The 17,720-nt window shown below is 40.2% G+C and overlaps 1 protein-coding gene across 2 annotated transcripts in view; it reads left to right on the top strand.

Annotated features, from left to right (window-relative positions):
• Positions 1-5,162: 5,162 nt before the first annotated feature.
• arhgap32a (Rho GTPase activating protein 32a) overlaps positions 5,163-17,720 on the top strand; it is a 28,961-nt gene continuing 16,403 nt past the window's right edge. For both annotated transcript variants that reach the window (XM_020614848.1, XM_020614849.1), the window contains exons 1-5: positions 5,163-5,552; positions 13,958-14,071; positions 15,005-15,110; positions 16,222-16,310; positions 16,554-16,638. In XM_020614848.1, coding sequence (XP_020470504.1) covers positions 13,983-14,071; positions 15,005-15,110; positions 16,222-16,310; positions 16,554-16,638 — 369 coding nt within the window. In that variant the 5' untranslated portion in view covers positions 5,163-5,552; positions 13,958-13,982. The remainder of the gene's footprint in view (positions 5,553-13,957; positions 14,072-15,004; positions 15,111-16,221; positions 16,311-16,553; positions 16,639-17,720) is intronic.

Raw genomic sequence — 17,720 nt, 5'->3', positions numbered from 1 at the left:
TATACTGTACGTACTTGACCTTTTTACATATGAAGCGTTATGGGTAGAAAGGTCTATATCACACACCACAATCATTCGAATGCATAATACGGCCTCACTTTCTCTAATTTAGGAGCTTTTTATGATCAGTAATAGCTGGCATGTTGTGTTTAGTTTGACTTACAATGCCAACCGTTAGAGGTCTTAATTTTAGTGCTCAATGGCTCATTGTGTTTACACTTCCCACTACAGCACAGCATCAGGACAAGATCACAGCCTTGATGAGAATAATTTGGGACTTGTGGGGTTTGAAGAACAGGGTGATGAATTGTGAAGTGTACTGTCATAAGAAATCATTTGTGAAATGTGGCACGCCTCATGTCGAGGTGCCTTTTTGCCTTCTTCTCTATTAGTTTTTTCTAACATAGACTGAATTGTCTCATACTTGTCTATTTTTTGGTGGGGGGGGGGCTCCAGTATTATGTGTATTTTTACTTTCTCTGCCAAGGACACATGAGAGAAAATGCTACAGAGGATGCGTAATGTTTGTATTATTTATTTTTTTAATGGGTACCTGCTTCAACCGTGTATATCTCAGTAATAGAGCAGAACCAGAATACCCGTAAAAATAAAAAGTACAAACGATTTGATTTTAGAATAAGCAAATAAATCAATAAATATAACTTCAGTGGAAAAGTACAGAAGCACTGTATACAGATTTTCATACAGGAGGAACCAAGCAGATGATAGAGGAGATTGTGATTGCTTTAAAAATTTAAATGAATTAAATTATGATAGCTGTGAAAAATCCAACAGGAAATTTCCCCACTATGGCCACCCTGACTGTTTATCTTCAATAACTGTATATTACTGGCTAGCTACTTCTCTGTACATTTGTTCATTTTTCGAAACTAACCGATAATGAATGTATGTTTTGCTGTATAGGAAATGAATGTGCCGAAGTCACAGTATTTTGAATGACCCATTGCATTGTTTATAGAGCAGCTGTGATTGGTGAGATGACCAGTGGGCACATTAAGTCCGCCGTCTTTTAGTTCTCTGTGTTCTTCCTGTATGTGGCACCAGCTTATGGGCCCCACACAGGTTCTCAGCTGAGCTCCCTTTGCTCTGACAGCTACAAAAATAACTGCTTTCCTTTTACTCCTAAAGCTAGCTCAGTCGCTCAGACACCTTTCCTACAGACTTTCATCTGCTACCAACAAATCAGAGGTTTTCTGACAAATATCCAATATAATGCATCGACTTGGCGTCTGCTCACTGAAATCTCAAACTCTTTTGACAGGTGAGAAAGTGATGATTGCCTGATAGTGAGCGTTTGCTTTAACAAATTGGTTTCATGTAAGATATGTGGAAAAAACTCTATATTTGTTATGTACAGTACATGTTGAGTATTGCATTTGTAAAGAGAAGACAAACCATGTTTTGGAGGGCGACCTTCCTGTATGGGGATGTACAGTATGAAACGATGGGTAGGAACCCAAGATAAAATTAGATTATATCTAAAAGTATTTGCTTACAGTACGGCTTTAAGTGGATAATGTTTTTAAAACAATTTAAGGTGCCTCATTTGTCATACTTTAGCAGACATTATTTTACTTGAGAAGAAAAGAACCCTTAATGTTAGAACCACACAATGTATTATTGCGAAAGCCCGCTGGCTGCACAAGATGAGTAGTATTTTCTCTGATGTATAGTATGTGAATGCCCACTGGAAAAAGCTTTAGAAGCAGAAGTGTGTTGCCCTCTATAATATATCCAAAACAAAGTACTACTGTATTTTGCCCGTTCATGAGCACACGTGTAGATTTACTCCCGATCTCTTGACCTTCAGGAGTCCAAAGCAAATACACTGACGGAAACGTTTTTCTAAGACACAGACATGCTATAGTCCTGTACACTACGTGCTGTGGAGGAAATTGTGTTTACATTAGTTTGATAAAGACAAGTGTGTTAGGGCATAGTTGCTTTGAACATTACGACTTGGTGCTACGTTTAACTTTGTGGTGCTGTAGAATAGAGGTCTAAAGATTTTTTTCATTTTCTGTTTCCACAAGCAACTCTTTTGGCCCTGCGTGTTTGAGCAATTAACTAGCTAACAGTATCATGGTGTGATGACAGTGATAGACAATACTGGAAAATAGTAGTATAACTTCAAATAATAGAGACTTGTGACATTCAGATGAAGTCAAGATGACCTGTTTTCTATAGTGTGTTTGCAATGTCTGTCTGTGCTTCCAAGGTACCCTCTCTAAAGTATATTTGTGATGATGTTGAGAAAATGAACCCAGCCTAAAAGGAGAAATGTAACCTGATTTAGATGAATATACACCGCAGGACACACGGGAGGGAATCGTCAGGTCACAATCACTGGATCTTTTTCTACACACTTCCTGTAGGTCTACAATCTTTGGTTGACAGCACTGTTTTTTCAAGCACACTACTGCAGGGGCGTAACCGTCTCACGCCGTCCCACCACCATTCTGACGGTAGAATTAGTACTGTACACTATAGCCACGAGTAGTCACCAGACCTTGTTTGTATTTACAGCTGGTTCTCCTGGTTGAAAGCTATTGGGAAAGCTCATACATCCTCTCCATGGGTTTTACGAATGGATGTCTTCCGGGCTCTTTTTTTGCATATTAAACAGAACCATGTACAGTGTTTAAGAGGGCTGCTTTGGACGTACTGTTAGCTCAGTTTCTTTGTTTTCCCCAGTTTTTCTGCTTACAGCTTTTAGTGCATCACTAGGTGCTGGTAGAATGACACTTGGAATCGATTTGATTTTTTAAATTGTATTAATCTTGCATGTAGAGACAATACAAAAACGCCTATTATCAATCATTCATGGACATCTGAGCTGGTTGTTATTGGACGGAAAGTAGAAGTATGTAGTATTTTCTATATTCTCTGTTTTTTCATGTGTACCAGCACTGAGAAACTAGAATGTATTATTATTGTAGGCTACAATAAGCACTACATTGTTGACTGTTTTAGCTAATGCTCATACTTAAGTGAACCAAGTAGTGCTTCAAAGGAAGAACATGTACTACTGTACGTCATTTCATTTTCATCCACTGAACTCTGTGCTGTACATCACATGTTTACATTCTGTATTGTGTTGTTTATTCTGGGTTTTTCTGTGCTTAACCTTTCCATAATGTCTTTTTTTTACGTTGAAACATGTATTCAACAATGTTCATATGTAAATATTTCAAAGAAAAAACATTTTTTACATTTATGTTTTAAAACAATAACCTGGTGTTTCTCTCTTTTTTGTCAGTTTTTTTAAACTTGTCATTTTGTTCTGTCACTGCATCAGGTATTACGCTTCACTTAACTTTTTGTGAGCAATTAACTCATACTGTATGGTGCTGTACCAAAGCCTTATGTATAATATTTGTATTATTTTTCTCTCATTTTCCACTGCTGTCCAGTGAATTCTGTATCGTCTCAGACCACATCTTACTCACTCTTCATGTTCAACTGCCATGGATTTTGTTTCTTTATTGAGAAAAAAAAAACAGAAGCCTGAATGAACAATGATGTAAAACCACTCTGGCCTGTTACCAACTAGTCTGAGTATACAGCGACAGTTGCCATCTCAAGCCTATATAGGGAACAAGCACCGGCTCACTCCTGGTGGCTCATCATGACATAGACATGGGCCTATGATCTGTGCTCTATCTATGGCATGTCTGTGAGAATATGAAAGCATTGTCACCATATCATTTCAAATGCTTAATCCCATTCAAAATTTTCCTCTCAAATTTTTGTATTTTGATATAATAAAAAAAATCAAAAGCTTTTTTTGTGTTTTTTTTCCCTCTGGGAACAAACAGATTAAGACTGTTCAATGATAAAGTGACTTGCACTTCTGTAGCACTTTTCACTACTTGCCTGTTCACTTATGTACTCACACATTCGCACACACACACACACACACACACACACACACACACACACACACACACACATTCATACACACATGCACACCGATGGTGGGCAGAGCTGCCTCTACCTTTGAGCCACAGCTGCAAATAAGAAGATGTAGTTCATATGCTGAACTCAGGGTGTAGGTGTTGGGCAGAGAGTGGGGAAGATGGTGTTGTGATAAGTTCATCTTAATCAGGTTAGATTGTTGTTTTTATTTTCATTCCAGGACACATAGTCAGCAGCCCAGGAGTTAAAGTGTCAGCTTTCAAATCCAAATTTTCCTTCAAATAATCAAAAATATTCACAAATTATCAATAAATGTAAGCTAACTTATGAAACAAAATGTTCCAGGAAGCTCAGACATTGTGTTTAAAATCATGCATGTTGTTCAGCCATTAATAATTGGACTGTGGCTTTGCATCTCCACCCAGATGTTAAGGAATGAATTGTGTGTTAGCGAACCAGGACAAGGACAAACAAATGCCTTCACGGAGGATGAAGTCTGTCAGAAAGACCTTTGTGCTTATGCTCTAATTCCCTCAGGCAGGCTGGGAAACAAACAAATGAGCAGCCATCTGCATACACCTCAGGAAAATGAATAGTGCATTTAATCCACTGGTCAAACACACAAACCTTCAAGGCCACTTCACCTAAAGTTCAAAGCAGATTTTTGAAGAGATGTTTAATTGTTTTTTAATAATTCCTATTATTGTAAGGCTACATTTTTAGTCAAAACAAGTCACTCATTTAAGTGACTATATGCTAGGGTTTGATTTTTTTTATTCTTAATTTTAAGCAACCCACTGGTCTACAAAATATCAGAAAGCAGTTTTTTGTTTTTCTTTTAAAAAAGCTTCTTGCAGTTTCTCATAGCCCAAATATGACAGCCTCAAATATGCTGTTTTGTCTGTTCAACAATCCAAAACACAACTAGACAGCCTAGTTGTTGTCATCCAGCTATGAGAGCTGAGAGATATATATTGAAGCCTCATAGTTCATAAATCAAAGAGCTAATACATCAAATCAAATTGCCTAAAAATGTAGACAGTTTTGAAGGCATAGGGGCCCCAGTGAGCCCCAGCAAAAGTTAAATTTGACATTATTCCCTTCAGTGGACATGCACAATAATAAAATGTACTAGGATGTGTGATTTCGCTCCTCTCAGTTTCCATCCCACCTACACTAGGTGGTTATGTAACGCTGTACCAACCATTACCTAACACCGCACACAACTCGCCAGCTCGGGCTGGTGAGTGTCATCAAACACGGGCTCCGTGTATGTATTCACGTTTACTTCATATTTGGGCCCTTGTCTTTGACACGCTCTGGGGGCCACCGGGGCTAAATCATTCAAGGCGCGGGCACAAAAACAAGTGTGCGCGCTCCCGTTGCCGAGTGCAGGCAGGCAGTCCGCGGCTCCCCCGGAATGACTCCCACACCGGCTCAGCGATGTGGCACCGATCGCGGTTCTTACCCCGAAGTCACATAGATGATGAGCTGTAACCTGCGTGTGTCCGAGCTGAGCGTCTCTGTACTGCGATGGTGACAACATGTCTCCTCAGCGCTGCGCAGCTTAGAGAGGACAGCGGAGTGGAGCAACGTGTACACCTACTGTACAGGTAGGCTGTGTGAGCACGGATCGTCCCCGGCTGCTGTTTAATGTGCTGCCACTGCCCTGGCGCTGTGCTCTCAGCACCTTTCGGAGGTGATTTTCCGATTGATCAGTTGGCAGAAGAACGTGTGTCCTTGGTATTACTTACATTATGGAGACCGAAACCTGTTAAGACACTCACATTGTGGGGACTCGGCCTTCCTAGTGGGGACCGGAGGCTGGTTCCCTCCATGTACATCACTGAATTTTAGGGTGGCAACGTGGTTTAAGGGTTAGGCAAGCAGTGGTTATGGTTAAGGTTGGGATAAGTTTATAGGAAATGAATCTAAGTCAAAGTAAAGTCCCCACAAGGAGAGAAAACAGTATGTGTGTGTGTGTGTGTGTCTGTGTGTGTGTGTCTGTGTGTGTGTGTGTGTGTTATGGTTGCATGTCAGGCCCAACAGGTCAGAGTACACTGGTGGCAAACTTTTCTCATTGGATCCCAGTTCTGTTGCTGGAGAGGGCTGGTGATGTCTGATTGCAACACAGGTTATGAAAACCAATCTGTGCTGTTTTTCTTCTGTTGTGTTGCTCTAAAATACATGGAGATAGATGTACTGTAAGTGCGTGAAGCCTGTATCATATACATGTGTGGGTGTTGGAAAGAGCAGGGACAAACAGCCCAACTGGAAAACCTTAGGAGCTGATTGGTTGATAAATCCTTTAGCTGAACAGCAGAAATTATATAATCGATTACACATACAGGCAATTTTTAAGCAAAAATGCCTTCACATTCTAACATTATACAAACCAAGTAATTTGTTATTTAACAAGTTGCAGCCCCACAGTAGACTAGGAAGCCTGGATCCACAAAATGCAGTTGGAAGTGTGGGGGTAAAATAATGGGTACATATTAAGTATTCTATGATGTAATGCAGTTCGACAACACAATCATAGCCTGAAAAGCATGACCACAGATTTATGATACACCTCCCTGACATAGTTGAATGTGAGCTTGACAAAGATGATAATGATCATTTGTTTAGTTATTAAACATAAAAAAAAATCAGCAACTATTTTCAATTAATCACTTTCATTTCCAAACAAAACGATAATAATTTGAAGATGTGAGAGAGAGAGAGAGCGATAGAGATGGATGTGAGGGCTCTGTTGTTGTTTTCATTTTTCTAGCTATTAAGTTTTTTTATAAGATCTTATTTCATGTGTTGTTGTTTATTTTCTATTGCTGTAATGACTGGCGGTCACTCTAAAATTTCATTGTACGTGTTACAATGACAATAAAGGATCATCTCATCTTATCTTTCCTTTTACCTTAGGGTTCAGGAAATGCCATTATTTGCACTACACCAGTATTACACAACACAAAACTTGTTTGTGTTTTGAGGACAAACTAATAGGTACATGACATGTTGAGCTGGACTGATTAGTTGATTAAGACTGATGGAAAAATGGACTTAATAAAGGGCTAGGCTAGTGTGAGGAAGAAGAAGAGAGGAAGGTGGAGCTGGGCAAACCTGACACACCTGCAGTAAAAACTATGTTCCCACAATAGTTTGACCCTCATAATATGATTCCTTGACTATGAAAACCTGCTGCTGTTATTTAGAATCACACTGGTATCACTAGTAATTTGACAGTAATTAAAGGAAAAAGATTTTTCAGTGATGGAGGTTTTCTTCAGGATCTAGCTCAGTAGCTTTTGAAAATACATCAATTGTTGACATCCTACTTAGTCAGTAGAGTTTCAGCTTGAATTTGATCTTAGTTGCAAGTCTGTAACATCGTTTGCTGTCTCACAGTAGCGTGTTTCCCACGAACCCTGTGAATTTTAACATTCTGGATCAGCACAGCCAGACGATTACTTGGACCCACATCAGACTTTGGTGTGTGGTAGATCTTATGTAGATGTTATCGAGCCATTTGTGTCCAGACACTGTGGGCACCGTGTATAGAGTTAGAGGCCACAATATCGAAAATGGCCTTGTGATTAAGAATCCTGTAAAAGATTCCTGATCCGGATGATGATCAGTATCAAAATCTAATGGACTGTTTCACTGGCCCTACCCTACCTCTCCAAAAATACCATCCAAATCCATTCATAAAATTTTGAATTATGCAAAAAACAAATGCTGGTGAAAACACGACCTCAGTGCTGAGGTAACTATTTTGATATTAATTGGATAATGACACATTCCCCAAATGTGAATATCTGCTGGTTTTCTTCGTCAAACGTAATAATAGGCTGAGTATTTAGGGGAGTTGGACTGTTCATGGGAGAAAAAAAAGTAAGCTTGGGCATTTTTCACTGTTTTCTGATATTTTACAGATCAGATGATTAATCAAGAAAACTGTAAAATAAATCAGTACATTTAAAAAAAATGCAGCCCAGCATTGTATTGTGCAGCCATCTATCGGTTCAGGTCACAAGTGGGAGCAGGTTCAGCTCCTCACTTGTAAGGATTTACTGCTACTCTTTGTCTCTTTGTGATAATAACCACTAGCTTTAGATTATGGAGTGTACAGTGCCTTGTGAAAGTATTCGGCCCCCTTGAACTTTGCGACCTTTTGCCACATTTCAGGCTTCAAACATAAAGATATAAAACTGTAATTTTTTGTGAAGAATCAACAACAAGTGGGACACAATCATGAAGTGGAACGAAATTTATTGGATATTTCAAACTTTTTTAACAAATAAAAAAACTGAAAAATTGGGCGTGCAAAATTATTCAACCCCCTTAAGTTAATACGTTGTAGCGCCACCTTTTGCTGCGATTACAGCTGTAAGTCACTTGGGGTATGTCTCTATCAGTTTTGCACATCGAGAGACTGAAATTTTTGCCCATGCCTCCTTGCAAAACAGCTCGAGCTCAGTGAGGTTGGATGGAGAGCGTTTGTGAACAGCAGTTGTCAGTTCTTTCCACAGATTCTCGATTGGATTCAGGTCTGGACTTTGACTTGGCCATTCTAACACCTGGATATGTTTATTTGTATTTATTAGTCATTTAGGTCAACATTGGATCATTCAGAGATCCTCACTGAACTTCTGGAGAGAGTTTGCTGCACTGAAAGTAAAGGGGCTGAATAATTTTGCACGCCCAATTTTTCAGTTTTTTATTTGTTAAAAAAGTTTGAAATATCCAATAAATTTCGTTCCACTTCATGATTGTGTCCCACTTGTTGTTGATTCTTCACAAAAAATTACAGTTTTATATCTTTATGTTTGAAGCCTGAAATGTGGCAAAAGGTCGCAAAGTTCAAGGGGGCCGAATACTTTCGCAAGGCACTGTATGTTGGACACTGGGCTTTGGAGAGGCTGATGGGCATTTGTCACAATTTCCTGACATGTTAAAGACCAAGAGATTAATTGCTAAATACTTTTTATCTGCACTCATACAGTTGTGAAGCCTGTAGCCAGTATCTCTAATGTGTGTGTGTGTGTTTTGGAGTATGTAGGGACAAAATAATAGGTAGGTAATAGACAGGTAGGTATTTTATGATGTAATGCAGTGCAATAACACACACACACAATCACTGCTTCAAAAGTCGTTACGACAGCGTTAAGTCAACACCTCTTTGACATAGCTGAACATAAGCATGACAAAGTAATTGGTGCAGCAGTGCTAGATACTGTACAGGTAAGTAATACTGTATATATACTGTATGGGAGTTTGTCTGACACTCAGTACTGAGTTAGTGAGCCAGTAGCATAGTGGTATAGTTATATCCTCTATAATAATCACTGTCATATTCCTAAAAATATTTGCCTCACCAGTGAAATTAGCTCCTCACTCTGTATGATTCATCTGTTTTAGAGGAGGTAAATCTGTGCTTAAAACAGAAAGGCCTCTGCTTTGGTGACAGATTGGCTCATTTATTAAATATTTTCTTTGTCTACAACTTAATCACCCTGCTGTTTGTCCCGCTCTCTGCCTTTCATCTGTGTAGCTGAGGGTTGCAGGACAAAGATAGATCTGTGATACCAACTCTGTGCGAGATAAAATAAAGTTAATCTCACTCTGGTAGATTTTGAGAAGATTATAGGATCATATGACCCCCACCTCCTCCTCCAGGAAGTTAATTGAGTGACAAAGCTCCAGTATAGATGGTTGATTTAAAAAAAACAAACACTGTGGTTTGCTCAGCCCGAGGCAGCACACTGGGTGTCTGAGCCCTGCAGGGTTGCCACCACCTCAGGCAGACCCGGTGGTCACAATGATGGTGATGACATGTCAAAGCTTGTGGTCAGTGGTTTCTATAAGGCTTCATTTCCCTCCTGGTGCTGTATCATCTTCAGTCTAGAGGCGCAGCAAGTCACGATGGATGGGAGAGCGGTTACCGTGGCAACCGTGGGACTTCCTCCACTGCGTCTCTTGCTTGTGTTGACTGCATTCCATAGCTCACAATGAGAGCATGAACCAAGTTTCCCCTCACTGACAAAGGGCCTTTCACTTCTTTGCGAGCTGCAGTAAGACCATGGCATTTTAAAGACCAGTTAAAGCTGCTGTGATGAACATTTTTATATACTGGCAATGGATGGAATATGTGTAAGTGAAGGGGGTTTGTTATAGTGATGAACCCACAGAGAATTATCACCTAACTTTGCAGTGTACCACAGCTTTGCAGAGCAATTCAGTGTCTTTTGGCTCATTGTTGTCCCATACACTACCTGCCTGCCACCAAACAGCAGACAAACAAATCTAGCAACTATAGCTGGTGAACACAGTGGAACATTTAGCAGCTAAAGAGCCACTGGTTTCCCTCAGGAGCTGGTAGTGACCAAACACAGAGCAAAAAAGGATGATGTTCATCATTTGTTCACCAACACAGTGTCAAAGAAACGATACTGTGGTTCCGTATCTGATGTACTGTATGCTTCAATTCAAAACTGCTTCCTAACAAGTGTTGTGTTTTCAGCCTGTTTCAAAATCAAATCACATTCAGTAATAACCAATATTTTGACATGCAGGAGCACAAAATAATAGTCACCTGCAGGGGCATGAAAGTGCACTCACAAAAGAGTAAAGAGAAATGGAGATTGTACCTTGTAATTATGACTTACTACTTTCAGTGGTTATTATCTGACAAGATATTACAGGCATAATGGTAGAGAGAGAGAACTACAAAGCAAACCTATTAATTAGCTAATTTCTGTTATGAAAATATGACTTTATCAATTACAGCCTTCCTTAAGCACTGTACCAGAGACCACTTGGTTCTACTGCAATTCCTCAGTCACCTGTGGAGGTCAGTAAAAGCACTACCTCATATCCATGTGTGAGCTGTATTGTCACTTACATCTAATTATGTTTGTGTGGAGTCTGTGTTGTTAAAAACCCTGATAAAACTGAAATGGCAGTTAGTCTGTGTTGTTAAAAACCCTGATAAAGCTGAAATGGCAGTTTTTATGTTCCTCCTCCTTCTTCTTCTCCTTAGCCATACTTGTGTCAATATCAATGTCAAATTTATTTACAAAGTACATTTAAAAACACCAACAGCTGGCCAAGGTGCTGTACCATCAAAAGTTAAAAGACACAATCTCCCCTGTTCTTCAGCCATGTTTTAGGGATGACTGGTCAGCACACCTGAGGTTGTAAGAAGTCAGAGGTTGGGTGGCACCCACCCGTTTAGTGCTTTAAAGGTCACTAATAAAATCTTAAACTGAATCCTAAGAGATGACAGGAGCCAATGAAGGGAGGCCAATATGGGTGAAAGGTGCACCTGCTTGTGGGTATTTGTTAGAAGACACGCTGTAACATTCTGTAGCAGTGGTTTCATTTATATCTCTCCATTTTTTGGTAAAGGAGCTGTGATTCACATAGAGTACACACATGTGCTGCGTGTTTGTGTCCACAAATATGTCGACTAACATGCTCGATCAAACCGGTTTCAAACACAGTGCAAAATTGTGTAGGCTGCCCTATTTTTCCTGTAAACGCCATGTAGGCCATCACATGCCTGGGCGACATCTTCCTGTTCTTTACAGTCTCTTGACATCAGAACAGTATTTCTGTCTCTAAGTCTGGCAGGTAGATGTCATCTTCATTGCTACATCTGGAACAGTGCTGCTTAAAACATTATGACTGAGAGAGACAGAGTGGAACGATGGGTTCTTCCTGATCTACAGGAGCTGTGAGCAGTGTTGGTTCCAAGGTTTCTAACACTCAGCAAATGTCAGATACTCTATGCTGTCTGGTTTGACATTGTTCTGTTTTTCGCATCTGTGATGCTGCAGTATGCGCCCCCCCATTTTCCTTTGGACAATTTCACATACAGAGCAAGATCACCTCATGAAACTCAGACTTTTTGTAGTCGTCTTTTTATAGCTCCAGCTATTTTAGGATTCTCCAAAATAGCCTATTTTTCATGTACTGTGGTGTTCAGAATACTGAGGGATGCTTGCTATAAGGCACCGGTTCAGTGTTCTGTCTTTTAGATAGAAACAAAGAGCCCATGACTCTTTTACTGGGCAGGCCACTTTGAAGCACATAACTAGTACAACATGTTCTTACACTTGAAAAGACTCACTGTCTGATGTGGTGCGATGAGCAAGGTCGAGCATTATTCTTTGTACCACCCAGTACAGTTTTATCATGGAATGCCTGCAGCTGCCAGGGATTTTTGTCCTCCATTAGCACAACATATTCAGAATACTGTAGACACGGTAATCACAGTAGCCGTATCTTGATAACCGCATGATGCAGTTTTGTCTTTGTGTTGTCCTGCATATTTAAGATATACAAAAAGTCACTCATTTTATTACAAGTTCTTCCACATCTCTTTAATTCAGTGATACACTGTTCATTCATATGAGTTTCCAAAGATGTTTTCCCCAAGTGACCCTCATTAGGCAGGTCTTTCTAAACAGTAAATGAATTCGCTGTGTAATGCCTTGGCTATCCTCTGGCAAGGCTATGTGGTCAATTAGAGAAGAGATACAGTATGAAATGTGAATACATCGGGGTCCGATCTGGCCTGGATTCCTGTCTGCCTGCTCACATTCTGCTGAGTCAGGAGGCTTTGTGGAAGCTTTAAACAGAAACTCTGTGAGGCTCCGGGCCAGAGGGGCTGGTGGGAACCTGCTACTATAGCAGCAGTCGAGGCTATCATTGATTAGCAGATGTGCTTAGGGAAAAGGTGAAATTGCCTGTTAATGGAGGGATTTTTATTTGTTTTGCAGCTGAGCCTTTGAGATATGAGAAACGGTGTGATGCCGTGCCCACCTGGCCTGATGTCACTGTTGTACACTACAAAGTTATGGGAAGATTGTAGAGCAACATTAGGGAGAGTTTAATTTCATGCCCTCTTGATGTTCCTGTTGTTTGTTTACAGTAAATAGAGAGAAGAGTAGTAAACAATGGAGTGCGGTAAAGCATGAGAGTGATGGGGCTGCCCCAGTATCAGTCTGTGTACACATGTACAGATATTATCAAAGATGAATGAGGGCACATATCAGAATTATGTTTTCATTTTTCCTGTGGGATGCTTTGGTCTGTTTTTCTAATGGTATTTCAAAGAGAACTGTAATGTCGCTGTATTTCAGTGTTTTCTGTTGAATTAACAGCAGTAACACATAGTAGTACATCGTGTGTTGGAGCGCCACATGACTGCTGCTTTTCTGTGTGCTAGTTAGTTTGCAACAGTTTCATTAGATGTAATATTATTTTGGAATATGCATCATGTGAGCGGGGTGGCACGGGGTGGATTGGTGAGGTGGAAGGGTTAATGCTGTTCTGGAGCAAAAAGGTTCTGAGTTTGAACCTGTGCCTGTGTGCGTTACCTTCCATAGTCCTAAGGCCTACAGGTGCTAATCACTGTGTGTTTGGATAAACACCTACTGTACAGCCATCAGTGGGGTTTTGCCTTACATGTGGGATGATTTTCAGTGTGGGGGCTGAGGAGGTGGTGGGGAGTTTATACACACTGGAAAATATGTCCCAACTGTTCCAGAAATACAAAATATATATATATATATATATAAATGAATATATACTATACACATACATTTTAAAAGCAGAAGTAATGAGCCTGCACCTGTTCTGTATGTCCCTGCAAATCCAGGGACATGTATTGGGGCTGTTGTGACAGTCTGACATTTCCTTGAGGGGGATATGAGCATGTTTCCTAGCTAAAACCTGACAATGCACAGCTCAAAAGAAGCTGATCCTATGAATTTGCAGCCTGACATGCACTGTCTCTGAAACAGCTCCTGGCACTGTAGCATGATGTCATCGCAGATTACAGTCTGGGCTCTGTGGACTGTAGCCTTGAAAGTCGTCATGCTGCAGCCTTAATGGGTTAACGTTTGACAGCGTTGTTGCATCGGACACTTCCACTCATCTTTAACTCTTTTACCCACCTACTTTCCTTCCCTCACTCTCTCTCATTTTCCCTCCCACTCACCTTTTTCTATAGTGGGCTGTTGCAGTAAGGCAGCATCATGGAGGCTGGGTGTGTGGTTGCCGCGGTGATTGAAAATGCTACCTCAGGAGTCCAGGGAGAAACAGGAAGTAGTGACGTTCTTGAGGGGTGAGTTACTCTTTTTCCTCTTTTCATGTCAGCTGACCTGTATAATGTAAAACCACAGAGGTCGACACCCAGAGCAGTATGTATAAGGATTATGTGCCTGCATGGTCACTGACATGTGTGTTTGATTTGAATGAGCTGCTACATGCATATACTGTAAGAGGGAGTAGTGCAGTGTTAGGGCTACAATGTGACTCTGCTCTCAGAGAGAAACTGTGCTTGTTTAAAGCTCCCTCAGGTCCAAAGCTCACTGTGCTTCCTGTGAACATACATTATGTCTGTGTAATAGCTGTGTCACATGTGGATCTCAAAAATCACCCCGTGTGTCAGTGTTGTTGGCCTCATGTCCTCATGTCATCGCACTGTTGTCACTGTGACAAATCCAAGGCCTATCTCTGTCTCTCCACTCTTTTTTGCTCATAAGCATTGAGCTGAATGGACCTCACCCTCCACTCCTCAATACATCCAGCCACAAGCGAAGATTTTGTGAAGCACCCCCTTGTGGCTGGCTTGCTTTTATGGCTCCCTGAATGAACACGCTTTGCTTTGCTGAGCTTATATAAAAGGCACCCTGGCTTTTTGTTGACCCCACAGAAGGTGCCACCATTTTTTGACTAATGTGTGTTGAGACTTAACTAAATTTATTGCATTTGTTCCCTTCTAGACCTAACTGGAGCAGATTTTTATTTTCTTGTGTTTTATTGATGATGTTACAGTTTCAACCACTACAGTTCTAGCACAACATGTTTTCTGGGCCATGCTGGTGCAATGTCATGGTTTTAGTCCAAGCCACATAATGTGACTTCATCTCACTCACTTGCTCCCTCTGGTGTATTTAAAAAAAAACTACAAGTCTAATTTCAAAAACTCACACTACACTGATGTGGACATGTCACTGTTCTTCTATTTTAATCCCTGGCCTGTGATTTTCTGCAGAGATGTGCTACCATTTACTGACCTGGACAAAGATGATGCCTTACTTCAAGCCATCAAAAATAATCTTCTAGAAGAGAAACAGCGACAAGAGACATCCACTGCCATGGTACATGCTCATGCAGACTCTGACTTGGAGTCATCATTTATACAAAATCCAAAAAAAAAACTAACAAAAAAACCCATAAACCTAAAGACCTCATCCTGTCATCTTGCTTCCATCAGACTGCACTAGTTCAGCCGAGGTTCGAAACTCGGTGCCTGCAGTCCACATGTTGAAGTGTCCTTGGGCAAGACACTGAACCCCCCAGGTTGCCCGTGATGGCGGCGTGTATGCACGCAGCGGCCCGGGGCCCCTCAGCTCCAAACAAAATTTCGTTGTACGTGTCACAATGTTACAATGACAACAAATTAAAGCTCATTCTTCTTCACAAAGATGATTCACACCATTATGTAACACAACATAGAGCAGGCATGTGAAAGTCACTAGTCACATTGATAAATGTGTGAAAACATATACATTTGCATTTGGTGGTGTGTTCTGTTAATGCTGAGGTAAAGGTGCAATAACAATATTGTCATATACAGTTGATGTTTTTCCTCTCACCCTAAGTTTCCTTCTGGTCACTGCAATTTTATATAATTAAATGCCACAACATCTCTTTCTTCAGATGTTCTTGGAGGAATTAACCTGTTTTTGAAATCAAAGTCTGTCATCTTCAGCTTTTTTCAAAATTAGAATAATGTACATATAATGTTGTTATAATAGTTGCTAACACACATACAAATGTACCAAACTGTATCAGTACCACTGTGGCATAACATAATATTAGCATAAAATAAGCTAACATGGCTTAACATAACATAATATAACATAACATAACATAACATAACATAACATAACATAACATAACAGAGAATACCATACTTTAGTATAGCATAACAATATTAGCATAATATAGGCAAAATGTAATATAACTAGCATAACATAATAAAACTTTGGTTTAGTTATGCAAAGCAATATTACAGTAATGTAAGATAGAATAGCATAAGATAGCAAAAAGTAACATCATTTACCATACCAAAGCTTAGCGTTGCAAACAAAACATAAAATAACATGTCATAAGATTAACTGCATACGTGAAAATAAACTAAACAGGTTTAACTAAACTAAACTAAACAGACTGTACTTATTGATGTCTGTATTCTCTGTGTGACAGGTGAAGGGTGATATCACAGAGCACACATCCGAACCCCTCCTGCTCTCCTGCGCCAGCACAGCTAGCATGAAGGTCAAGAACATCAAGAAGTAGGTGCTGCCCATGACAGTGCTGCTGCTATTATTGGCAAGCTGTAAAACCAGGGCTCTTATCCAGGCCAGGGAAATGAGGAGCTATAAAATGATGGACGTGACACAGACAGACAAGTTAGCCTGCTGCATCTCTAACCCTGTTCTCACATCCCCCTCCTTTGCTCTCTTTTCACTTTGCTTGTTCTCTCCATCACAGGGTCAGTGTGTTGAATGCTGATGAGGTGCTGTTGTGTTTTGTAGGTTAATGTTCCCCAGAGGTCACTTCCCCAGGCTGGCAGAGTGTGCCCATTTCCACTATGAGACTGTTGACTTTGGCAGTGTTCAGGTGAGCCTTTCTACAGCTTATGCTTATGAACTCTGTCTTTGGCTCAAGTTCGGTGCACATTTTGTTGAACTGCTCCAGAAATGCATTTTATTCTTAAAATGCAATATGGCAGTTTATTCAATATCCTTGTTTGCCTTCCTTGGACAGTTCCACCTTGATTATTGTGTTTTCCTTCTTTTTAATTGCAGCTGTCAGGGAAGCTAGAAAATATTAATTTCTCCAAAATTATATTCCACCATGCATAAATGATTGCGTTCACCATTACAGATTTTATTAGTCCCATTCATATTAAATCAGTGATCTGATTCCAACAGCATGTTAATCATCTGATTTGTGGTATGTACAGTAAATGTCAGAGTCATCCCTCCTCTGTAAACATGTGATCCTGGCTTATTGCCTTTGACTAAATGAGATGCAGCAGACTGAGCTGAGTCTGAACAGGAACTGAAGGAGATGACTTATTTTAAAGTAAACCTGTTCTCGAGAATATATTGTGTTTAGTGCTAATTACAACCCCAAATCAGAACAAGTTGGGACAGTATGTAAATCTAAATTAAAACTGAAAATAGTGATTTTTAAATTATCTTTGTCCTGTATTACATTGAAAACAACACAGCAGCACATTATCTGATGTGATACCTCATCAGTTTTCTTTCTTTGTTCAAAATAAACACATGTCCTTTATGATGCCACATTCCCCAAAAAATTGGGGCGGCTGCATTTCAGGGCTAGTGATGAGGTAAAATAATGAAATGATGATTCCATTTGAAACAGGTGGCATCAACAGGTGACATGCATCATGATTTGGTTCAAAAGTGGCATCCAGGAAAGGCCGAGGCCTTTAGGAACAAAGGACCACCAGTTTGCCAACATATGTGTGAGAAAATGATTGAAACAATGTTCCTCATAGAAGGATAGGAAGGGATTTGGATATGTCACCCTCTACGGTGCAGAACATCATTAAAAGATTTAAGGAATCTGGAGGGATTTCAGTGCATCAAGTGCACAAGCCTAAGCTGGATGACCATGCTCTCTGATCCCTCAGATGGCACCGCATCAAGAACCATCACTCTTCTATAAGC

The sequence above is a fragment of the Monopterus albus genome, unplaced genomic scaffold, assembly GCF_001952655.1.
Source record: "Monopterus albus unplaced genomic scaffold, M_albus_1.0 scaffold152.1, whole genome shotgun sequence".
Lineage (NCBI taxonomy): Eukaryota > Metazoa > Chordata > Actinopteri > Synbranchiformes > Synbranchidae > Monopterus > Monopterus albus.
This window is presented reverse-complemented; position numbering and strand designations above follow the sequence as displayed.